Source organism: Hipposideros armiger, unplaced genomic scaffold (assembly GCF_001890085.2).
Source record: "Hipposideros armiger isolate ML-2016 unplaced genomic scaffold, ASM189008v1 scaffold_91, whole genome shotgun sequence".
NCBI classification, from domain to species: Eukaryota; Metazoa; Chordata; class Mammalia; order Chiroptera; family Hipposideridae; genus Hipposideros; species Hipposideros armiger.
The window spans coordinates 934,325-959,383 of record NW_017731441.1 but is presented as its reverse complement, the minus strand read 5'-3'; the positions used below and the strand labels follow the sequence as shown (position 1 = coordinate 959,383).

Here is a 25,059-nt window from a genome sequence, read left to right as displayed (position 1 = left end):
CCAGATACTTCTGAGACCTATTAAACCTAAGAGAGCCCTGTGACCTAGAACCGTAAATAACAGGCCAGCTTCCTAGATGAGTAGGATCCAGGCGAATTTTGTGTTCACTAATTCACCAGTCTTGCTTGGANTATATGTCCCCCCAGTTTCCACTTCCTCTTCTTATTTCTTTCCATTGCATACAATCTGCCCCTTTGCCAGATACTTCTGAGACCTATTAAACCTATGATAGATTATAATTTAAACATCTACTTTTTTTTTTTTTTTTGGGCATACAATCTACCCCTTTGCCAGATACTTCTGAGACCTATTAAACCTATGATAGATTATAATTTAAAAATCTACATTTTTTTTTTTTTTTGGATTTGTAACTGTATTTGGAACACACCTCCTCAGGAGCAGCTTTAAAAATAGCAAGTTGATTTTGTTTCCATGTTTAGGAGGGGTAGAAAATGAAATGCCTTGAGTGGAATATTGTGTCCTGTGACTTTTCAAGCCCAGAACACCTCCTGTGAGTGCACGCTGTCATCAGTGACGCCGGGCCCTGACTGTCCTTGTCTTGACTATTAATGGAAAATATGACTTTTTCTAAAAATGATCCCGACAAAACATTGGCTGGCAGGCATATAGCTTTGTTTTGGAAGGAGCAAAATGAGACTGTATGTTTTAATACAAGATCGAAGACGTGACAGAAAACAAACCCTGATAAATGAAAACTGGGCAGCTGGATTGTCTTCCTGTTTGTTGGTAGAATATCACGAGCATCCAAAATATGTTTCCAGACAGCACATAATGATGCATGACAATTATGTAGTGTGGGCGTGGAGAACTGCACCCACAAAAATGGTATGAACAGAACCCTCGTGCTTGTGAAGTGGTTCAGCACAGTGTGTGATTAAACAAAGGAAGACTTAGTCAGAGGTAAGAAGCAAACCAGATGACTGTGGGAAAGTGGGCTCCTTTGACTGCTTTTCCCTTTAACATTCCATCAGAAATGTTAAAGGTGTACCCAGACACCATATCCACGTGGCTTAGCCTGCCTCTTTTGGTTAACCACATAGTTGTATAAAAGCATAATGCTCATCTGGCCCCAAATTCAATTGACTATGGGTTTCTTCACATGAGAATCCAACATGAGGAGCTCATAATGATTCCAGGCCAATCTCTAAAATGCCGTCAGGAACTCATGCCCGGTGTAAAGTCCTTCAATAAGGGTACTCCTTTATGAGGATGAGGTTGTGTCCATCCGTATGCTTACAGACCAACCTGCAAAGAGATGAAAGAGGCTTTTGGTAATGAATGACAGAGGTGAGTCCCTTACACATGCCTTGTTAGACCCTGGGGACTTGTCCCAACCATTTTTTGGTGGATGTCCCATTGGACCACATGAGGGCCACGTGTTAGTTCACTGATTTTAGGTTAGAACAAGGCTTTACGTTGATGTGAATTCAGAGATCTCCAGTATCTGGCTAAATGCTTGATTTTGAAATGGTTTTCCCTAGAAGCTTGGTAAAGGAATTAAATCTATCTGTTCTATCTATTCTAGAACCTCTGAACTACTTATGTCTACCACCCACCTTCACTTTGTGGGTCTTATTGGGCTCTGCTCTGTGGTGACAGTGTGCCCATGGATTTAGGCAGTGGTTAGCAAGACAGGTGTGACACCTGTCCGCGGGGATCTTACAGTCCCCTGACAGAGGAAGACATTAAACAAGAGGAACAGCACCAGTAATCCCCCACGTTGAACACTCTGCCATGATGAGCTATGAGGGAGAAAGAGAAGGCAGTGCCCTGAGAGTGAGCCGCTGTGGGAACCAGAGTAGGGCTGGAGTCTCGAGTCGGGGAAAGGCAAGTTGAACTTTTCACCAGCAGGCACCTACAACCAGGCAGCGTGCTCAGGGCACACAAGTTAGGTCCCCCAGTTTTGTTTCACTGATTTTCATCGTGTTTGCCCTGATTTGGGGTGGAAGATTGGACACTTAGGGAAATTGCCATGGGCAACTGTGTCCCGTCACCCCACACTGATCTTCTCACTTCCACATAAGAGAGAACCCAAATCATTCAAGGGCATGCTTTCATGAAAGTGTTTGGCAAAAGAATGTGTGTCTTTCTCTAAGCCCCCAGGAGTTACTGCTTTCTTAAGTTAGGCCCCTTCTCTCTGATCTGGTCAGCATTTCATAGGCGAGGTGGGAGGTACGTAGATGACTCTTTTTCCCAGACTGTCTGTCTCCTAATCCTGGAGGCCGGGGAATGCTATATTTTCTTTTACATCGGTACATAGCACCTTTTTTCCTGGTTCATGGCATTTCGTAAACACTGCGTCAGAACCCTCCCACAGTGACTGATGTGGGTGGCGAGTTATTGGTTCTGCCTCTCCCAGGTGAGGAGCTGGGGCACCAGAGCTTTTGTGTCTCAACCGAAACACAGGCACTTGGTAAAGAGCCCTGCCGCCTCATTGGACTCCAGACCCCCCAGGCTGTACCCGGGAGCACCCGGCTGGGGGGGGAGGGGGGCCGGGGGCATCCTGGCTTCCTGGGCGCTGCATCTCCTCTGCATGTGGGACACACAGGTCTTTGTAAGAGACGGTGACCTGACAGCCGATTGAATGCCATGTCTGCCAGGGGAGAGGCAGTCTATGGCTGGGAAAAACTTCGCAAAAGCTAATAACGACATTCTGAAGTATGATTGGGAGCTGTGAAGTAGAGCAGTGTTTTCTTTTTGATGGACATTAGATTTGCTGGTCTCTACTGAGGAATTCGGTCCTTCCGGCCCCCGTGGGTCCAGGGCTGTGGGGATAGGAGCTGACACCCAGATCTCCGAGAAGAATGCTACCACTGCCTCAAAGGGGGGTCTGGCTTTCGTAGGGGGTTCACCTGGGGTGGGGGGCATTTCACACACTTCACTGCATGGGCCACACTCCACCCCTTTCCTCTGTCTTTGCTTTTTAAAACTTCAGCTCTTTATCCTCCCGCCACAACTCCCTAATCCTTTCCCATTAGTTACTCGGTTTTCATTTCTCTTTGCTCATGTGCACAGGTACACGTATGTTACTTTCCAATGCCCCACGGCACACCTGTTGTGACACACATTCTCTGTGTCTCATGTGCACACCCACACATGTGCACACACACACTTTTCTCCTAGATGCCCCCACACCCTGCTGTCTGATAGGAGCACTCCCTGCTCGCTGTCTTCCATGGTGGGATTTTTTCCCCTTTTTTTCTGGATCAGCAGTTTTGGAGGTAGCTGCTATGGATGTGGTGCTGTGGGATGCAGGCCAGGAGAATGGGGAGACCAAGAAGGGAGGGTGAAAGCCAGCAGGGTGAGGGCCAGCAGCCACTTGAAGGTGAGAGGCAGTCGTGGTTTTTTATGGAAGCAGCAGCTGCTGCTGGGGGGACATGCAGGGCAGTGTGGACATCAGAGGGGGGCCCAGGGACCCCAGGAGTTTACATTAAGAAGCAATTTACCTGGTACTGCTTCTTGGGGTGTAGGACACGCCCCCCCCCCCAGACTTGTCCTGTAAGGATGAAGAAGTATGGCAGCTGTGTTTATTCGTGTCCTTGTGATTGGATGTGCACGTCTCCATCTGAAAAAAGTCCAGACTTTCTGATTTAAAGTTGAAAATCACCATGAGGAAAGACTTGGACTCCAAGCTCTAAAAACCCTTCCAAATCTAAGTGCTCCCTATCCTCTGATTCAGGTCTTCCTGTAAATGCCAGAAGGTACTTTAGTGCTGTGCCATTCCTGACCTTTCTAGAGTAAAATATTGTATGACCGAAAAGGAACTTTGGTATGCAATAAATGTCAGAATGCTCCATTAATCTGCAGCGAAAGAAGGTCAGGCCCATAATGGGTTATTACTTTACAAGTAGACATTTCCTCAGTGTTGAATACTTTTTCAGTGATGTATGCCGAGAAAAAGAGGAACAGTGATTCAGCAGTGTTTACCCAATGTGGCTTCTTCACTAGTTTTTCAAGCCTATTGATGTGGCAGCTAAAGTTTTCTGAGTCCCACTTGCCATCTGGCCGCTCTCTCCTTTTTCTGTTTTGAAAAGTCACGTGATACCTGAGTTGAAGCCATCATGGCTGAGAACTTTTGTTATTCTTGCCTCCCTGTCATTGATTTTTCCAATTGATAATCTCTTCAGTTCTTCATAGTTCTGAAACTTTCCTTGGGGATGGAAGGTCAGCACTAATATTAAATAACTGCTTAAATTGTGTCGGGCTTTCTAAAACAGTGGCTCTGATGGTTGCTGCTAGCCTAGTGGCCATTGGTCCAGTGTCATTTCTTTGGTTTTAGTACGTACCCAGAACTGAATGGGAGGGAGCAATAGATTGTAATTATGAGAATATTTATGGAGATAATCATTCATTTCACTTTCATATCTCACCTACTTGCCTCTATGAAGTTATATAAGTTACATTCTTAACCCAAAGTGTCTACCTTTCAAATATTTAAAAATCAAGTCCCCCAACTTGAGGGGTGTTCATACTCTGGGGACACATTCCCTTTAAGACTCTCAGCTTTGTGGAGAGACGTGAAGTAACAAGTAGTAAAATAGGTGTTTACATGGTATGAATTGAAAAATGTAGCCTCCATATCAAGTGATGCTTCACAGTAATCTACTCAATGAGTATAGCTTAAAATTCAAATTAAAAAAAAATAATTTGCTTTACCCAGTGGCAGATAAGAACATACACATGTCATTTTCTATCCTGTCATCTATTTTGTTCCTGACACAGGCACCTCTCTCCTGACGCGTTTCCTGTGGTCAAGCACATAATTAAGTATAAGTTCTAGAAGAGTATAGGTAATCTTATTTCAGAAGCAAATCATTGGTCATTTATTCATCAATGATTACATTTGGCTATGATTGTTTAGATGTATAAGGAGCAGTGTCTGTTTCCTTATTTATGCCATGTCATGTTTTCCTGGCATCCTATGCCCTTTACACAGGTGACTTTAGATGGTTGTGCCCCAGAAGAGGAAGGTGGCTCGGTGTGGCTCTGGGCTTGGAGTATATTTAGGGAACTGGGAAGGGCAGGGTGAGCTCGGCCTTTAATCTTCCACAGAGTAGGACCCTGTGGCTCCTCATAAGCCCTGATATAGGGCTGGCTCTGTCATTACTGTATTCGTTATGCCCAACTTCTGGATGTAAATCATCAAGTCCAGTAATTTTTACATGAAATATCAGGGAGCTGTTAGATGATTCCTTTTGAACTATTTCTTCACGGAAGGTGCTTGTTCTGCCTCTGGAGAAGCACCGAGTTTGGAAACCTATTTATTCTTTCAAGGATGCCTGGTGGGTTCCCATTGGCTTGGAATTCCTGTGGGAGCTCAGGAATTTTACAAAATGAGCAATTTTATATATGGGGTAGGAAAAAAGGGAAGGCCACTTCAGGGTACTTGACCGATCAGCTTCTCCATGACACAGAGAAATTGCCTAGGTCATTGTGGTCACCGTGTCTGATGTCACAGACCCCAGAGTGGGGAGGGGCAGGGGCACATTGGCAGCAGGTGTGGCCTGACCTTTCTTTTAACGCATCCTCACTCACTCTGTCTCTCCCTCACACACTTACGCATGAGACCATCTCTCCTGTAATTGATTTAAAAATGGTTTAAATATACAATAAAATGGGAAAATGTCACACATTTTTAAACTACACTGTAACCTATTTTTTATGAGACTCTTATCTCCTGATTTTCAAACTGTAATGCAATTTGACAGTTTTTTCATGTTAGCGCCTAGCCAAAGAACATAATACAGTAATACCTTGGTTTGCGAGCATAATTCTTTCTGGAAACAAACTACTTGTGTTGCAAGATATCGCTCGTTTACCACATTTTAAAATGTATTAGAAATGATTGCTTGTCTTGCGTAATAGTCGCAAGCCACGTTACTTGCAATCCAAGGTTTTACTATATATTAGTCTGTTGGCATTAAGTAATTAAGAATAAAAAAGCAAGAAACTACCTTGTAAATTGAGCCTTTAAAATCTCTATAAAATAGATATAGTAAAACTTGCATTAAGTAAGATCTCATTGATTTAATTTTTTTAATAACTTGGCCATGTCCAGGAGATATAAAATCTATATTTCCACATAATCTTTTGAAAACAGGCTTGCCAGTTTTGTTCATAACATTGAGGTGAAGGGAATATACCTGCTAAAAGGAGGCTACTTTTAAGTATTTAAGTGTCTATTTATTGTGTTAATTATGTACTATTATTTTGTATTGCTTGTGGAATTATGTGCTTTTCTTATTTATTCAGTTTTAAAATCAAAATCTTGACTAAAAACACTCCTTCAATATCTTGCTTAATTTCTTTCCTTGAGTGTCTGTATATGTTTTAAAATAATTAATGGGGTTTCCTGAAAATAGGTTAAAATTCAGTTATTAATTCAGATCGACCTGACCACGGCCTTTTGAAATTAATGAGGTTAAGCTAATAGTGGGTTTTGTGAAACCTCCAGCTCTATTGGTACTGTATTGTATTCTGTGAGCAAAATTGATTTGCCATGTTTTCACTTCTTTGGAGCTTTTCTTATCTTTTAGATTCTGAACATGATTAATGAAGCCTTGAAATTATTCATGCTGGGGGGAAATGTTGTTAGCTATTCCAGATAGCCAAGTAAGTTGGTTGGAGGGAAAGGAAGTAATTTGGGGATATCAGAACATGTGTGTAGTATGAGATACTTGTGGGCTGAAAAGAAGAGAAGGATCCTGGAGTCTCGCGCAGGTACACGAGTTGGTGTTGTGGTGGACTTCCAAAAACTCAGGCCGACACGGGAGAATAAATAGAATGCTCTGTGCTTGAAAGACATTAATGTCAGAGTACTCATTAAGGAAAAAAAAAAAAACACCCAAAAAATCCTGTGCATAAGATAGAGGAGGAATTTCTTAAAACTGTTGGATTTTTTAAACACCCAAGAAATTCTTATTTTCATATGTCAAGTTTAGCCACACAAACAAGAATGAGATAATTCATGGGTCATGACCAGTGGGAAGGGAAAAAGACAACACTGCATTTTCATTCTCTTTTCAAATACTCTGTGGCTTTATAGGAAATGCAGTTGACTCGATGGACATAGAAAGCTTGATAATAAATGGAAAATACTTGTGTTTAAATAAACTAGAGTCAGAACAATTTAGCTCATAGTATTTGTTTAGTGTTTCATGCTATGCAAAGGAACTGAGTACTGGATCAAGTTTGACCTTTCAAAGAATCCTGTCAGGGAAGTGGGATAGGTAGAGTCCTCCCATCTTACAGAATGCAAACCTGATTTTCAGAGCCTAAGGGATTGGTGCTGGAGCCGCAACCAAAATCTTTTGGTTTCTAGGTCAAGGTTCTTTCCCCAACATGCAGCATTATCAATACAGTCAATAAAATGAGAACGTAGGAAGTAAGATGCCCAAAAGCTCTGTTCGCTAACCCAGAGCAGAGATGCCTGTTTTTGCAGTTAAGTTTGAAAGTAGTATTCCTAAACCTGCACCCTCTTGGTAGATTTATATTATTTCCTTGGAATCTTTAACATTTTGTGTTTTCTGATTCACTCATGAAAATATTTAGTGAACACCTACGATGTGCCATTTGTGCTAAAGGCTGGCGACCAGGGAATGCCCCCTGGCAGGGCACCCATAAAACCCAATTTTGGTAGATAATTGCATTGAACATATATTTTTTTAAGAAAAAAATTTTTTTTCTTAATTGGCAATTTCTCTCAAAGTTAAACCTGAAAAATATCTTGTATGCTGTTTGTACTGTTAATTATAATTATTATTAACAGGACTTTTTTCCTGCATTTTTCTGCATTTACTATTATAATAGCACAGACCCAAAAAAAAAAAATCCATGACCTAGATTGTGACACTTCCTGACTTTTGTGTGTCCTAATTTTGCTCAGGATGCACGCACTTCCAGAACCCTGTCACACACCCACATACATTTTCAAGTTCATGTTAATAACATCCTCAACAAAGATAACAGGAAAACCCTCCAAGGGCTACTTAGGTATTGTGCACTAATCGGAATTACTCAAAATTGCTGATAATGTAGAATACATCTCTTTAAATCTCAGGGCTGTTGGTGTGGAGATAGTGAAAGTAAAGCAAAGGGTGTTTGTGAGGAAAAGATGTATTGTTCTTGTTCAAACTCAGAAAGTAGGTAACATCTTTTTATTTTGTTGTCAATTATTTATTTTCCCCAAAGTGTTGTCATAACATGGAATTTTGATAAATCTCATGGAATTTTTTTTTAAAAAGAGAAGGCGCTTGTACTGATGAGTAAAGGTGTAAATTGACATGCAGTTTCTCAGCAACTTTTAGGCATTAGGATTCCTTTTTGGTGTCTGAGTTCAAGTTTGTAAGCATTCATTCATGAAGGGTCTATTTCTAGCTGAGCGGTTTTGTTCACCTCTGTGCCTATTAGACAAGGCGCCCCCTGCTGGGACAACATCAAATTACAGCTGGATTTCGCCCCCTACTCACTGCAGTGCACAACATGCACAACCTTCTCAGAGGCTCTCAACCTGTGGGTCGCGACCCCTTTGGGGGTCGAATGACCCTTTCACAGGGGTCGCCTAAGACCATCGGAAAACAAAAAGATATTTACATTACGATTCATAACAGTAGCAAAATTATAGAATAGCAATGAAAATAATTTTATGGTTGGGAGTCACCACAACATGAGGAACTGTATTAAGGGGTCGAGGCATTAGGAAGGTTGAGAACCGCTGTAGAGCCACGGAGAATAAGGTTCTAACTGCAGTGGAGTACATTTTACAAAGACTGACAATTAAGTTCGTGAACTCATCCTAGAAAAAGTGCTACACACCTCACTGCTGAATATCACTACAGTCACCTTTGAAGTACTCCCCTTGGGAAGTTATGCACCGACACCAGCGCCTAGCCCACCCTTCATACCAATTTTGGAACTCTTTCTATGGAATGGCCATCAGAGCTGTTGTCATATTACCCTTAATGTCCTGAATGTCATCAAAATGTCATCCTTTCAATATTTCCTTTATCTTTGGGTAAAGAGAGAAGTCATTGGGGGCCAGGTCAAGTGAGTAGGGAGGGTGTTCCAATACAGTTATTTGTTTACTGGCTAAAAACTCCCTCTCAGACAGTGCCGTGTGAGCTGGTGCATTGTCGTGATGCAAGAGCCATGAATTGTTGGCAAAAAGTTCAGGTGGTCTGACTTTTTCACACAGCCTATTCAGCACTTCCAAATAGTAAACTTGGTTAACTGTTTGTCCAGTTGGTACACATTCATAATGAATAATCCCTCTGATATCAAAAAAGTTTAGCAACATCGTTGCAACAAGTTAACGAACTTAATTGTCAAACCTTGTATGTCTATATGGTTTTTCTGCTTTAAAAGACAAATTTTAAGTCTATATATGAGAAGAATAGATTTAGGGAGAAGCATTTATGATTTTGATTTGCAGATAAATCAAGGTTTTTTATGTTGATAAGTTTTTAGCAAGAGAAATTATGTTATTAGCTTTTTTTGAAGCCATTAAAAATTGAATGGATTTTTTTCCTTCATAAATGGAAAAATCAGGATAATTGATTAAATTACCTTAAGTATATGTTTTCTATATATTTGTAGTAGAAGAGACCAAAGAAATTTTAAATAAATTTTACTGTCAGTTGGATGTTTAGTAATAGTTTCTTAGAGACTTCCCTGCTACCATATTTGTACCTTTTTTATGTTTGTTTTGTAGGATTTAATTTTTCAGTATGTACCATTTTCATGCAGTCATTTAGAAAACTAAATTTACTTTTTTCCTGTATTATTCAAATATTCTCAGTTTATAAAATGGATGGGAAAGCAATCTGGAAAATATCCATAATTCAGATTATTTCTAGGGTCACAGAATTTATCTGTCACTTAATGGCCTCAACATTCTGGTTACTAGTTTTATATTTAAATTCAATTTTAATAACATGTTAAATTCTAATTAAAATTCTTCTTTTCCCTTAAAGTTCTATATTTTAAGCCTTGTCAAAGTGATTTCTCTCAACTATGCCCACACTCATATCTTTAATGGTATTGAATATTTAATATTAGCATGTTAATATAATGAATATTTAAGAAAAATATAAATGCTTCATTTCCATTGGGGGAATTCTAATTTTTTGGGAAAAAAGCATAGTCCCATAGCGCCCTCTGGTGGCAGGAAGCCAGATCCCCGTGGGGGTTTTCCTTCCACAAGCCATTCCAAAAGCTCATTCAACCTTTATTGTCTTTTAATTTAATAGGATCAATTAGATGTAATTGTTTTCTTCAAATCATTTTGTGTCTAGGAATTCTTCCCCAAGGAAGGCATGTTTAGCTGAGAGATTCCATGGATGTGCCCACTATGCTGGGGGATGGTAGAGGTAGGGTGTGAATACCGTGGATACCAATATTTCAGGTGGAAGCAACCATCTCTAAATGGGCCGCATGATGTCCAGAGACTGGAGACACTTTCTGGGCCCGGGCGGTTGTTGAAAGCCAACACTTAGGCTGAAGCAGAGAAGAAAATGGATGTGGATGGAGGGCTACAGGGCGAGGGGTCTACAGGAAAACCCATCAAAAAGTTTGAAACTTCGCACTGAAATTTGAATGGGTTAATAGAGTGCGAGGCCAAAGAATATAAATGTTTCCCAGAGAACACATTACATTTGGTTGAGGGGTTTGTTGAGAAAATGGAAATAAGCTATTGATTAAAGATTAACTGTATCAGGAAATGTACACACAGAATTTGATTGAATACACCCACAAGACTTTGGAAAAACATTATCATAATAATTTTCTTCTTGCTAATTTGGGAAGCTGACTACTTCAAGGGAGTGATGTAAAATATTTATACTTAGAAATATTTTCAACAGATTACTGCTTTGGAGTAAGAATTAACTAAAGCATTTAGGGCTGTTTTTTTTTTTTTTTCAGAGCGTAAGAGATAAATTATTGAGGAAAACATTTGTTACTGAAGAGCCTTGGTTTGTCTTATAGCTTTAAAGTGTATCCATCAGTGATACTTGGCTCTGATTAAGGAGAAATGTCTGGAATTTTTATAAGTCCTAAAGAGTTTTGGAAATTTTTAAATTTTGTTACTGCCAATTCATCAGTATTTGTTTGCTTATCATTTTAGAAAGTTTTTTACTGGATAAGTGAAGTCGGACAGTTTGTTTGCTTTTAGATGACTTTAGGGGAAGAGTTTTAAATTGTTTATATTAAGAGGACACTTAGAGCTCTTTCGAGTTATTCTTGTATTGAGTGATAGTTCTTTAGAAAATATTTTGTGAAGAGCTCTTTATAATTCACTTTTTTCTCACAAGCTGATGTGCAAACTGGATTTTCGTAGATCAGAAAGCATTTACAATTTTATTTCTTTGCAAATGTTGATTAATCAAAGAATATTTGTTGTGCATTTCCTCTGTAACCACTCCTCTGCTAGTAACCACTTCTATTATATATGATTTGAGCCTTTAGCTTTATCAACCAACTTCACAGCAATGTTGAAATTCCTAGAATTGGGCCGGAATTCATCATGGGCTCAGATCATGTTTTCGATATTAGGATTTATCCAACAGAAACCTGTCCTTGAACTTGGACCTTTGGAGAAAGTTCTGTATCTCCAGACACAGAACTGTGCTGTATCCGTGGGCAGTCTTCAGCTGATGAATCACCAACTGGGCATAGGTGGACTCATCTATGAGTTGACTCTGATCCACAGGGCTTGGGATTTTCCACTGAAGCCTTCTGGGCAGAAGGCGGTGTAAAAGCTGCAGACCTGGCTTGGGCAGAGAGAGAAAGGCCTTTTCAATTTACTTCCTATACCTCCAGCCTACCTCCCATCCCCAAACCTCAGCACTTATGTCTGTTCCATTTTCATACAAACCTGGTCATCTGCAGCTTCAGAAGTCTCAGGAGCAAGTCACAACAGCCTGATGACGGTCACAGGGCGGAGTACTGAGGTGCATGTGATGAGAAGCTGGGCGTGGTCTGCGTGCCCAAACCAATACCCACAGTTTAGAAGAGGCAGGATGGGTCCCGAAGGCTCTTAGAAAGAGGAGAGATCTTATAGTACACAAAGATTAGGAGCTTGCCCCCCCCCCCCGTTTTTAATAACTTTCTGCTTCTTTTCATCCTTTGAATTGGTACAGATGCGAATGTCCTCATTTCTAGGAACAGTCTCTTAAATGCTCATCTTTTCTCCCCACTCCATATATAACTGCTAAGACTCTTAACATAGACCCACATATTTGATGGAGAGCCACTCTGTAAAGATTCCTAAGTTGACTATATTAAGCTAAACATCACCAAGGCTTGAGAGAGAAAGTGAACATTTTGGGAAGAAGATGGAGATTTGTAGCCATGCTTTTTGTGCATGATTATCTTACTCTTTCCTGCTTTAATATGAAAACGTTACGTGCAAGAAACAATAATAATTATAGAGTGGTTACATGAAACAGTCTTCAGTGTTTAATTCTTTAAAGTAATGGAATGCACTTTAAGTTAACATACATACATTCTTTTAAGAATCTAGTTCTATGTCTCGTCGTGTAAAGGAGAATCAGTATTTTTGTGTTCCCCTGAGGAAAACTGGACCTTTCGGGTTGCAGTTGTGCATTTCCTCTGCCCTCCTCTCCTCCGCATCAATGGAAATATTTCTTCCATAGTGTCAAGCTTTGTGGCGTGGATGGAGCTCCCAGTGGGGCCTCGTCACAGAGTTTTTCCATGACCCCGTGACACTGATTGTAGCCTTCCCACCACTTTCCCAGCAGTATTGGTATTCAGGAAATGGTTGTGCAGATGTCTGATTGTTCTTGGACTCCAAGAATTGGACTTGTGGAATTTTTGGCTGATTTCCGCAGTCACCCATTGACTGTGAACCCGTTATTTAAAATTGTTTCCTCATTGCTGAATGCTTGGTGCACTCTGGCTAAAAATGTAAATGCTTTCATTCCCTCAATTATTTGTAGCCTTGTTTGGAAATTGAAATCTCAAGGCACCAGATGACAGAAAGAAACAGCTGATCGAAAGGCACATCCTGACCACGACTTTCTCTCCCTGTTGCTTCTTTGGCCTGCGCAAATGTTAGCCAGTCTTGAATGGTGCCCACAGGGCTTTAGCCTGGGGAAGGGAGATCTGTGATCCCATCCTGCTCAGTAACTGTGTTTTACTATGGTTTTACTAGGTATTTTACTATAGTTCACTAAATGTTTAGGAAGTAGAATCCTACTTCATGCTAAGTGTCATGTTAGGCTTTTGGTTGGTTCATCTTCCATTCATCAACTTTTATTGAATCTAAAGTTTGTGCCAAATGCTGTGAATGAATAAAACAATATCCTTGCCTATAAAGTACTCACTTCTAAAAGGTGGAAACTCAATGGCAAAATCTGTCCAATTACGTTGTTAGGTTTGTCTGCCTTCTAACGGGTGAACCCCAGCACCTGGAGATGACTCCGCTCATTCAGTCAGTCCTGTGAGAGGAAGCCCAGGGCTCTGGCAACGTTTTTGCTTGTCCATTGTAAAGATCCATGGTCGTATTATTTTACATGTGAAAAAATTTTAATTTGACCAAAAGATTGTGCTTTCTTTCATGCTGACCACTGAAACAGGCATAATGTGGCCTCCGATAGTAAGATTTTTGATGACTGCTTATTCTAAATATATTTTGTGGTAACTTCAGTTTTTATTGTTGGTATTTATATTCCTTTCAAAAGTTAGAAGCTTCACAATATTTCAACTCCATCCATCCTGGAGGCTTATTTGGATTTGGATTTCTGACTTAGATAGGAAGGGGGTTATAGTCGACCATTTGATTTCCATCAGAAAGTTGCTTCCATAAGCACTTTAAGAGGAAGGGAAATAATTGGGTATTATAACAGAGCCTGTTTCCCCCATGGTTTATGGATTTTTAAAAAGTGTGCCCTTCCTTTAAATAATATATTAGACATTTTTAAGTTGCTCCATGCATGAAACTCTATTTCATGCCTAATTTAGAAAGGCTAATTTTGATGCCAAGATTGTTCTCCGTGGCTGTATTCTTTCATTGTCATAGATGATGGCATTTTGTTCTTCCTCCTCAAATTCTGAATTTCACTATCTGAAGATACAGCTGTAATCACTTCTGTTGCTGGTATATAAAATTACTTTTTTTCGATGAGTGTAATACATTGCACTGATGTTCAAAAATAAAACTATGAAATGCAATTACATCAAAGCAGTTTGTGTAATATTTTACAAGCTTCTCTTTTCTTTCCCCCCTTAAAAATTTTCATTGCTGTGACAGCAGTGGTTGTGGGCTTTATTTCTGTCTGGCATCACGTGGCCATCGTGTCCACTGGATCTCGCCTTTAGTATGTCATGGGAAATAGATGACTAGGGAGTCCTATTTCTCAGGTATTTTCACTGTTCACATCCTTCCTTGAACTGCCTCTGGTCACAATTGTAGCATCACTTGTTGCTGCCGCAACATCTGGCTTAGACACTACTGGCACCAAAAACCTTTGCACATTTACCCTGCTGTTCGCTCTTCCCGTAGCCCTGGTGGAGATTTGTTAAAAACTAAGAGTAATAATTTGGCCCTCAGGCAGTGTGTGACGTTTGCCAGCTAATTGTATAGCTGTTTGAGTGCTTGTCTTGTCTGTTTGCTCTGCTCTGGTGTCCACAGTAACCTTGACAGGGCACGGGACATTAGATTATTCATGTGCTGCACTTAGGTCTGAACAAAAGACTAGGAAAGTTAAAAAAAAGAAATATGGGAGATGGCAAGAATGATGTTGACGAAGTGTTCACTTCCTTTTAGCTACTTAATTTCAAAGCCCTTGAGATATGTGGATTGCTGAAGTATTCCAGTGACGTATGGGAAAGAATGTATTCTTGAGGTGAAAGCAAGGACTGGGAATTTAGATTTTTGTATTCTGTTCCCAGGAGCATGCAGGGGTCACCCAGTGACATGTGGCAAGTCAGTTAAGCATCGGAATCCTAATTTCCCTATCTGTGAAATGGACATAAAAGGGGCTAACTTAATGTTGGTAAATTGCTTAATATTTTGCTGGGAACCAGCTTGCTCTAGTGACCTAGAAAAAAGCTGGGGCTGTGGTGTAGGCTGACCTCATTTCTATATTTGGAGTTAGAGCTGACTCAGTGAGAAACTTGTAGAAATCTGCTAATCTGGCTCTTGGCCTCCATGCATTCCACGAATAAAATGAGAATTGTAAAATCTTATCTATCCTGGGTCTCATCATGATACTGCCAATATTTAAGTTCTAAAAATACTCCACCAAATGCATTAGAAAGCTTGTATGTTGACGTGCTGTTCACATTTCCTTCCTCGCTCGTGTTAGGTTATATGAGGGGTATGCAACTCAATGTTCATTAATTTTTTTTTTTAGCCAGCTGTTTGAAGTTCAGTTATATTCTATTTTGGGCAGAGTTTTCCCATGTGAATGAAAGGGAAGCGGTTGATATGATAAGAGGTGCAATAGATCGCTGTCATCAGTTATTTTCTGCAGTTGTGTGAATGAATGACTATATTGAAGCAGCTTTACATTTGATCAAGCTTTGGTCTGAGAATGTTTTTTTTCCTCAGCTGCCGCAGGCCTCAGGATGAAGGAGCCAGCATTCTGTGTCAAATCCTATGTTGAGGGCTCTGCCAATATCAGCATCTGTTTTCTTCTCGTACATTCTCTGGATGCTGCTGGTCCAAAGGGCTGTGCCAAACTGTAGGGCTTACTTTTCTTTAATCCATTTACTATTGTATCACGTCCTCTAGAGCTTGAAATAGTCTCTTCCACATTTATTCACACGCTGTTTCTGGACTCCTGATTGACACTTCCCATTAAACCTACCACACTTGGAAGCCCAGTGGTTGGAGTCCCAAGTCCAGAACCACATTTCCTCTTTCCTTAAAATCCAACAGTCATTTTTGTCACCAGCAAGTATCAGGACTGGCTGAGGGGTTTGGAAAGAAGGACAACTTGGAAAGTTCTTGTTCTGTCTCCTTTCATTTTTGCAACCACGAAACATTTTAAAGTAATTCCTGGTAATGTGCTATTCGGGGGTGAGGGGGTGGGTGGATAAATGTTTATGTTATGTAATGTATAGCTTGACAGTTTATTTTTACTTTGAACTAATACAACTGTGAGAAAAGTACTGGGCACTAAAAAATTCTACCTGTGATCTCTAAAGTCCCATCTGCTTTTTGAAATCAGCTAACGATGATTACTTAATCTGCCCAGTTTGTGTTGTAAGATTACATTTAAGTCCACATACTGTGAAGAAAATAGGTTTTCTTGATTTCTTACCATTGATTATGGGTGATTTTTAAAATTTTTATTTATTTATTTATTTATTTATTTTTAAAAGATTTTATTGGGGAATTGTGGAAGGGGAACAGTGTTGGGGAATTGGGGAAGGGGAACAGCCACGTTGTTGTCCTTCAGTCTTAGTTGTGGAGGGTGCAGCTAACTCAGCTCCAAGTCCAGTCGCCATCCGGCTGCCCGTCGGCAACTTGCGGCAGCTCATCTCAAGATGCCATGTTCAATCTTAGTTGCGGTTGGGAGTAGCCCATCATCCCATGCGGGAGTCAAACCAGCAACCTTGTTGTTAGGAGCACATGCTCTCACCAGCTGAGCCATCCTGCCACCTGTTGGCAGCTCAGCAGCAGGTCAGCTCGGGCGCAGCTCACTGGCTCATTTGGGAATTGAACCGGCAACCCTGTTGCTCAGAGCTCACACTCTTAACCAACTGAGCCACTTGGCCAGCCCTATGGGTGATTTTATATCGGCAATCTAGATACGGTGGTCTTCCTCAAACAGCACTCAATCAATTCACTGGCTTGCTGATGCCTATAGAAGAAATCATATTTCTAGGACCAAACATTAAGGCCACATTCCTCCATGTTCCTGTCCAGTTGTATTTCTCTTGTTAGTTTCTTGTGCTCACTTGGCCTACATGTCCATCCTCATCACCGTCTGCTGTCTTCCAGCCTCAGTTTCCTTCTGTCTTCTCTTTACATATTTATTTTACATTCATCCTTTAAGGGCCAGCTTAAGGCTCAGAATCCCACAAAGCCTTTCTGACCTTTTTTTTTTTCCCCTTTTGGAGTGTATTATAGCCATGTGTGTACCCTGAATAATATTTATTATTTTTAAAATAATGTTTCTTATTTCATTTTGCTCCATGAGGGCAGAGACTATAATTAAACTTTGATCCAATCTTTGAAAAAAAAAGAAACCCCCAGCACTTTTTAAAGACACTTACCAAAGAAAATCCATCATCAGACTGTTGGTGGCACAGAGAAGTCTCAGCATCGTGCTGAAACTCACACTGTGAGCTCCACCTGCACAGCTGCTAAATGTATCTAAAGGGAAAACTCAACTGATGGTCTGCTCACAAAATCTCAGTGCTAGGTCTACTGATAACAAGAAGATTCCACTAATTGAATGAGATTATAGTCAATTCAGTTAAAAAAAAATCCCCAACTATCCATTATTTTATTTACCCAACAAATCATTTAGCATTTGCAATGTAGTATATAGAAAGCATTGTGGCAGTTGTCACATTCCTGCCCTCAACGAGCTTTTAAAAATAGTAAGAGAAAAGCTGCCTGACACGGGAATTCATTTCATACGCTCACTATAGACTTGTGCAATATTGGATGATGCTTAGAGAGGCTGACGACTGATTTGTTTCCTCGATTTCTTTCAACCTGACTTTTGTCTGACTTGCTTCTTCCTCCTCCGCAGGGCGAAAGAGGCCTCCCAGGGTTACAAGGTGTCATTGGGTTTCCGGGAATGCAAGGACCTGAGGGGCCACATGGACCACCAGGACAAAAGGTAAGCCTGGCTGTGTAAGGGGCATGCATGTGTGGACTTTAGACGATCTATATTCTTGTTATAACGAGGGGTCATAATGGCTGCTCTGTTTTGTTCCAGGGTGATACTGGAGAACCAGGATTGCCAGGAACAAAAGGCACAAGAGTGAGTACAGTTGTCACTTAAATGGTAATGACTGTGGGTGGGATCTGATGTAGCAATGCTTCTTGAGTGAGGGCGCTGTGCATCCCACCTCTCCTGCTTCCAGACAATCCTGAGGGGGCTTCCTTCCCTTGCTCTGCATCCTCTTTGACCCCTTCCCTCTGCCTCTCCTCTTCAGAGCTCAGACAGTGTGAGTGGTGAGTGTAAGGAGTTACAATGAGCCATCTGGCTTGTCGTCCTTGACCTCCAGTCCCTGAGACTGGTGCTGGGCATAAGTGGAGCTACTTACTTTTTATTCTTTTTACGCTCGTTTTCTCCCATTTGTCCTTCCTCAGGGATTCTTGTAGACATATTTTAATTTTGGGGGGCGGCGTGTGTGATATGTCTGCAAGTCACTGAAGAAAGATGTCTTCGTAATGTGAAAAGTGATGATATTTTTAGAGCTAAATTTGCTCTTCTTCTCACTGTTTACTTTCTCGGCTACTCCCATTCCTGGGAAATGCAAAAATGAAGACCTTTTAAAACAACTCTTGAAGGTAGAAAAATAGAAAGACACTGTAAACTGTAAAGGTTTCATTCTGTTATTTTAACTTAACTTGAAAGGGAAGCACGACATTGACCTGCGTGTCCATTTGTTGGCACTCATTATAAGTCCTTGGAGCAGAAGACAGGAAATAGCATTGTAACCATCTGGATGGAAAAGATATGGATTTTAACTAGAAATAACTTTGGATTTTCTCCCCCAATGAACTATCTATCCCATACATTCTTCTTCCCGACTGTTTCAGATTTTAAAGTGAAATATATGTATATGTATATATATATATATATATATATATATATATATATATATATATATATATATATATATATATACTTTGACCTATATATATATACTTTGACCTAGAAATTACAAAGGATGAAATGAGGACAGTTATTTTGTACATGCGCAGCCTTGATTTTTAGAAGTAATTAATAGTAGTAAAAGTAATTATTAACAGCTTTTGCTGTAGAATTGCTATTGAAAGCCTAGGTGATCTGCGTCTCGGCGCTGGGCCCTGAGCTGCCTCCCTGGAAGAATGCCCTGTCTTCTTAGTGTGGATCTTAGGGTATGCAGTGGGACAACATGAGGTTCCCCAGTGCTCACTGGAAACTCTTTCATTTTCATCCTCACAGGGACCTCCTGGAGCATCGGGTTACCCTGGAAACCCAGGACTTCCTGTATGTATATATAATGCACCTGCTTCCTTTATGAGACATTTGACGTGACTGATGGCCCCGTCAGGTGATTTTTCTGTTTTGGCTACTTTTTTTGCTTTGTTAATTGCAGGGTATTCCTGGCCAAGACGGTCCACCAGGTCCTCCAGGTATTCCAGGATGCAACGGGACAAAGGTAAATTTAGAACGAAGACCCTGTCCCTCTTTGAGCTTGTTTATCTAACTTTGCATATTGAGGAGTTGGGCAGAGTTGTTCTGTGAATGTCGTTTTACTTGCCACAATTGGAAGTGACTTGTCTTAAAGCTTTCTTTATTTGATTAGCAAATACAACTTTCCCATATTTAACGTTCAAGAATGACATAATCGTGCCTTTCTTTTTTTGTATAATTTTACCCTAAAATTTTTTTAAACCCTATGTTTCTTACCTATAATCTATTACTAAATTAAATTAAACAATGCTATTATTAATCATTGTCCCTACTAATTATATTCTCAAATATGTTTCTTCTATCGTGAAGTATCACTCAGCCATATAGCTTGTAACACTTTTTAGGAAATAATTTTGACCAACAAGTGAGGTATCCCTGAAGGGTAAGACAGAGTAGCTGATGAGAGCTTCTGGGATGAGGTCCTGTTTGCCTTACACTGTACTCATAAATGATGTCTGCTTTCCTCTCAGGGTGAACGAGGGCCTCTGGGGCCCCCAGGTTTGCCTGGATTCTCTGGAAATCCTGTGAGTATGGGGTTATTTAACTCAGTTATCATTTCTTTAGTTATCATTTCTCTCTTCTCATTCCATTTCCTTTTCTTTCCTTGTTTTACACTTATATCTTAATGCTAATGATGTTTTGAAAAAAACAAAACTAATACCAATCTTTTCTTTTTTAGGGACCACCAGGGTTACCAGGAATGAAGGTACATTGTTTTATTTTATTGAATTTGTTACAGGAGTCTGTTTAAAATAGATGCCATAAAAACATAATTACTTTAAATCACTTTGGTGGGTCAATTGCCTATTAATATATTTGTCTAAACTCTGCTACATTAAAAGGGTATATAAGTCTTATACACAAACTTACATTTTCAAATCTAACATTTAGACACTAGGTACAATTTCATAATAGAAAATAAATAGTAATAGGAAGCATGGTGTGATGGTAAATAGTAACAGATGCAAGTCCAGTTCAGATTATTGCGTAGGTAGCTCAATGATAATGCTCCTTTTCCAGAGCTACAGGACAGAAGCACAGTCCTACCCAAAAGGGCTCAAATTGGTATCATATTTAATCTACATGGTCTTACTTAAATACTGCCATTTTTTCATGTTGTCTGTAATCTGGAGTCACTCTATTATTAAATCTCTAATTACTACAGGGAACTCCTCAATTGCCTTAGGTTAGATCCTTGGTGTCGTGGCCCCTTCATTCAGAGCCAATCCTGGCCTTTCTGAGCTTGATTTTTCCTTTATATCAAGGCGGGGAGGAGGGCAGGTTCCTGTATGCATAGTGAGGAAAGAAGCTTTGAGTCCCTCCCTGCTGTGGCACCTAATTCTGTCCCTGCTATCAGTGAAGGGGACTTTCTTCATCCACCCTTACAGAGTACCTAGAGAAAAACTTGGTGGGTACAGCCATGTTGATCACTGGTCATTTTCCCTCTTGTCCATGCGGCAAGGTGTCCTCTGTGGGCCCTGCTCCCAGGCGTATGGCCTCGGTTCTCTCTTCCTTTCTTGGCCCATTCACTCCTGCTCACCAACCCCCAGCCTGGTGTCCCACAGGCACCACTGGCCACCACTTCCAGAACCGAACCTGCCACTACTTCGCTCCTAAACTGCTCCTCTGTGCACTTAGCTAATTAGGGCAAGGATACCACCTAAGCATCCAGCCAGGAGCCCAGGAGGCATTCATTTTTATTGGTTTGTTTTTACTGTGGGAAATTTGCATGTGATTAATTCCCTTCCTTCCTTCCTCCCTACCTCTCTCTCTCCCTCCCTCCCTCTCTCCTTTTCTTCCTTTTCCCCCTTTTCCCCTTGCTTCTCTCTCTCTCTCCCCCCATCTCTCTCTGTCTCTCTTAATCATAAAGTCCTGTCATTTTCACATCCAGATTTTTTTCTCACATGTGTCCCATCCTCGCCCCCTGCCCTGCCACCTAGCACAGTGGCTGGCAGATCCTCCATCCGTGTTTGCTCAGTGAGTAAATGCTGCCATGAACCCATCCATGCACTCAGCTTCGTGCCAGCCACTCCAGCATTCTTCACTGTGAATTGGGGAGCAGAGAGAGGAGAACTCAGCTCCTGGGGAACCTCTTAAATTTTTATAACAATTAACCTTTTAGAGTCTTTCCCAGGCCGGGCAGTGCTCCTGCAGAGCTTGGTGGCTCTTGTCGGCTTGATCTCAAAGTGTGCATTCTCTATGCTGCAGAACAGATCAGGGACAGGGGCGTCTGGCATTCTGAACAGTCCTGTGAAAGGCATGCTTCCGGTTCCTGAAGAGCTTTGCTAGAGACAGTCTCATACTTGAATGAAGTTGAGTGTTCCTGTGTCCCTGTGTTTAAGAACACCTAAGAAGTGAGAACTCCTCCTGAGAGCCCCATATGTTAGTCAGGGTTCTGCAGAGAAACAGAATCAATGGGATGCGTGCGCGTGCGCGCGCGCGTGTGTGTGTGTGTGTGTGTGTGTGTGTATGTGTGTGTGTGTGTGTGTATGTATGAGACAGGCAGGATGGCAGGCCACAGGCCTAGGGAACAGCTGATGTTGTAGTTCCAGTTTGAAGGCCGTTGTAGGCGGAATTCTCTCTTCTTCGTGGGAGTCAGTCTTTTTTCCTCCTAAGGCCTTCAGCTGATAGGATGAGGCCTACCCCCATTATGGAGGCTAATCTGCTTTACTCACAGTCTTCTGAAGTAAATGTTAATCTCATTTTAGAAATATCTTCCCAGTGACATGCAGATTGGTGTTTAAGCAAGTTTCTGGATACTGCAGCCTGGCCACGTTGACACATGAAATTTACCATCACACCCTGCTTTTATAAAAATGCTCATATTGGGTCTTTTCTTAAAAGATAGCCTGTATTTTATGAGAACAGCCTGTGGTCACACAGTCTTTCAACCAGAGGCTGGCCCTGGTCTGGAATATCTCTTCATGTGGGATGGTCACATGGACGTGTCATAGATCCTTGCACATCGCCGTCCATATGTTCAGTTCTGGTTGTAGCTGAGTTGACTGTTAAGTTAGTAGCAGTGAATGGGGGAGATGGCCAGTCTATTTATTTCAAGCATAGAGAGCATCTAAACCCAAGATGTGGGCTAGTTCCACACCAGTACTGCATACTATTTGATAGGTTTTAAGTTTCTTTATATAAGTATCAGTATTTGCAACTTTCTCGTATTTTTTATCCCATAGGGAGACCCTGGTGAAATACTGGGCCATGTTCCTGGGACCCTGTTGAAAGGTGAAAGAGGATTTCCTGGATCCCCTGGAACACCAGTAAGCATTTGCTAAGCAACTATAACCACACGCAGAGCCTCCTCCTTGTTTGCATTTTAATTCTTTCCTTTCTGAATACATTATAGGGTTTACCAGGATTGCCAGGTCTACCAGGTCCCGTTGGCCCTCCAGGATATACCGGACCACCAGTAAGTTTGGGGGGTTGAGGGATATCTCTCTGAGGCAGTCAATTCAAAGAACAACTGTGTCGAGGTGTGAAATAAAATTTAATGAAAACTTTACACGGTGGTGATCTTTCTCAATTTGGATTGGAAGAATGAATTTCTTTCTTATAAAAATACTTGGTTGGCACTTATGGTCCATATATTCCCAGAGCTGTGGGTATAGGATCATAATAGTACTTCATGCCAAGACATCACCAAACAGACACCTTCATTACTTGAGGGGCTGAGTAGATACCAGTGATCCCATGGCCTGAAGAGGTCGAGTTCAAGATGGACAAGGCAGGCTCTGCCCTGAAGATGGGCTTGTAGAAATATAGTCATACCAAAGGGTCCACTCTCTTGGAGGTTGTAGACACAGACCAGGCGTCAGCATAGAAGCTGCCCTGTATTTGTTGTTCAGACTTTTCAAACAGATAACATCCCAGGGGGCTCTGCGCTATCGTTGGCCTCCTTCACAACTGATAATTCTCAGTAGAAGGAAGATGTCATCTCCTCACACACACATTTTTGGGATCACAAGAGAGTTAATATTAACAAGACTTAATTGTGGAATGACATATTTATTAGGAATGAATAATGCACCTGACTTGGTTATCCTCACACTAGCCTGCCTGAGAGATTTTCAGGCTTATCTTTTTTTTTTTAATTTTTTAAAGATTTTTATTGGGGAATTGGGGGAAGGGGAACAGACAAGTTGCTGTTGTTTTGTTTTTCAGTATAGTTGTGGAGGACGTTGCTTCACTGGCCCAAGTTGGCACCATCATTGTGCTCTTCCCGGGCGAGGCAGATCAGTCGCCGGCTTCTGGACGGCCGCTCACGGCGGCTGCTGGCCGCTCACGCTGGCTGCTGGCTACACACGGTAGCTCATGGCAACCCACTGCCACAGGGGCTGCAGCCTACGCCGTCGCTGGCGACTCACGGCAGCCCAGCTCCAGGTTGAGCTGTTGTTCAGCATCTTAGGTGTAGAGGGCAGTGTCACTGGCCCTCATATGTGGGATCCGAACCAGGGCCCTCTGGCATCCCAAGCCAGCTCTTAACCACCGTGCCACTCGGCCGGCCCCAGGCTTATCCTTTAAATTTACTGTTTTTGGGGCTGGGTAAAATTCAGCAATTTTTCTTTTATCCATGCCTACAAAGGTAATCTCCTTCATATTCTTGTAAATTAATGGACTCATTTTTATGAGTAAAGTCTAGTAACAGATGGTTACTAGACTTTTTGTAGGAATCACTTTGCTATATATATATGTAAATGTGTATTCATATGCATAGATATATAAAGAATGATGAATTTTTAAAAAATTATTGTAAAAAGCATTCTGAAATTTTTTTGCAAATACAAGAAGTGTTTTTGACTTTACTACAGTCTACTCGAGGAAATCATTCAATTTTTTAAGATAAACAATTATATCCAAAGTAGACAAGCATCATTTCCAAACTAGGCTCCTAGAGAGTTTGGCTGGTGTTTTCATGCATTGTCTTTAGCCTGGCATGTTCTTTGATCAATGGATTCCACAGGGCAATGCCAAAGATTTTGAGGTATTTACATTCCTGTTAATAATCACCCAGGGCTAATTTCTGGCTACTTTCAAAGTTGTACAGTTCTAGAGCACGGGAAAAAAAAATTAACAAATAAATTATCATGTTAAACATGGATCTTAAGATAGCTTCCTTACGAAGAAGCATTTAAAGCTTACCAGGACTGTGAATTCTATTTAATTAAAATGTTCTCTTTTACAGGGTCCCCCAGGCCCTCCTGGCCTTCCTGGTGAAAAGGTAAAGATTTTTGTCATTTTTCTTTCTTTGACATTACTATAAGACTATCATGAAATTGCTATAACTAATTCTTTAAGCCTCTATTAAGTTTTGGAAAATTATAATTTCTTTATCTGTATATTTAACCTCTGTCTATCCACCTATCCGTTTATCCATCCACCTATCTAACCTATTAATCAATCGACTGATCTATCAATTCATTAATCTTTTCTTCCATCTACCTACCTGACAGTCATTATTTTGCAATCACTGATCTTTCCCTTGGTTTTTTAAAACCAGAGTTTAAAAACCTTAAATAAAAAAAAGACTTCTTTTTCATAATACTTTAAAAAACAACTTCCTTGAAAGTTTTATGGTCGTTGTGGGATGCAGCTATTGCCTTAAATCTACCATCTTATTTGCATTTTATGTGATATTTGTTAG

The 25,059-nt window shown here is 40.9% G+C and overlaps 1 protein-coding gene across 1 annotated transcript in view; it reads left to right on the top strand.

Moving 5' to 3' along the window:
• The window catches only part of COL4A1 (collagen type IV alpha 1 chain), a 156,618-nt gene that overhangs the window by 74,175 nt on the left and 57,384 nt on the right, over positions 1-25,059 (top strand). The window contains exons 3-11 of the mRNA XM_019644753.1: positions 17,751-17,840; positions 17,940-17,984; positions 19,158-19,202; positions 19,312-19,374; positions 19,880-19,933; positions 20,089-20,115; positions 22,595-22,678; positions 22,765-22,827; positions 24,601-24,636. Coding sequence (XP_019500298.1) covers positions 17,751-17,840; positions 17,940-17,984; positions 19,158-19,202; positions 19,312-19,374; positions 19,880-19,933; positions 20,089-20,115; positions 22,595-22,678; positions 22,765-22,827; positions 24,601-24,636 — 507 coding nt within the window. The remainder of the gene's footprint in view (positions 1-17,750; positions 17,841-17,939; positions 17,985-19,157; positions 19,203-19,311; positions 19,375-19,879; positions 19,934-20,088; positions 20,116-22,594; positions 22,679-22,764; positions 22,828-24,600; positions 24,637-25,059) is intronic.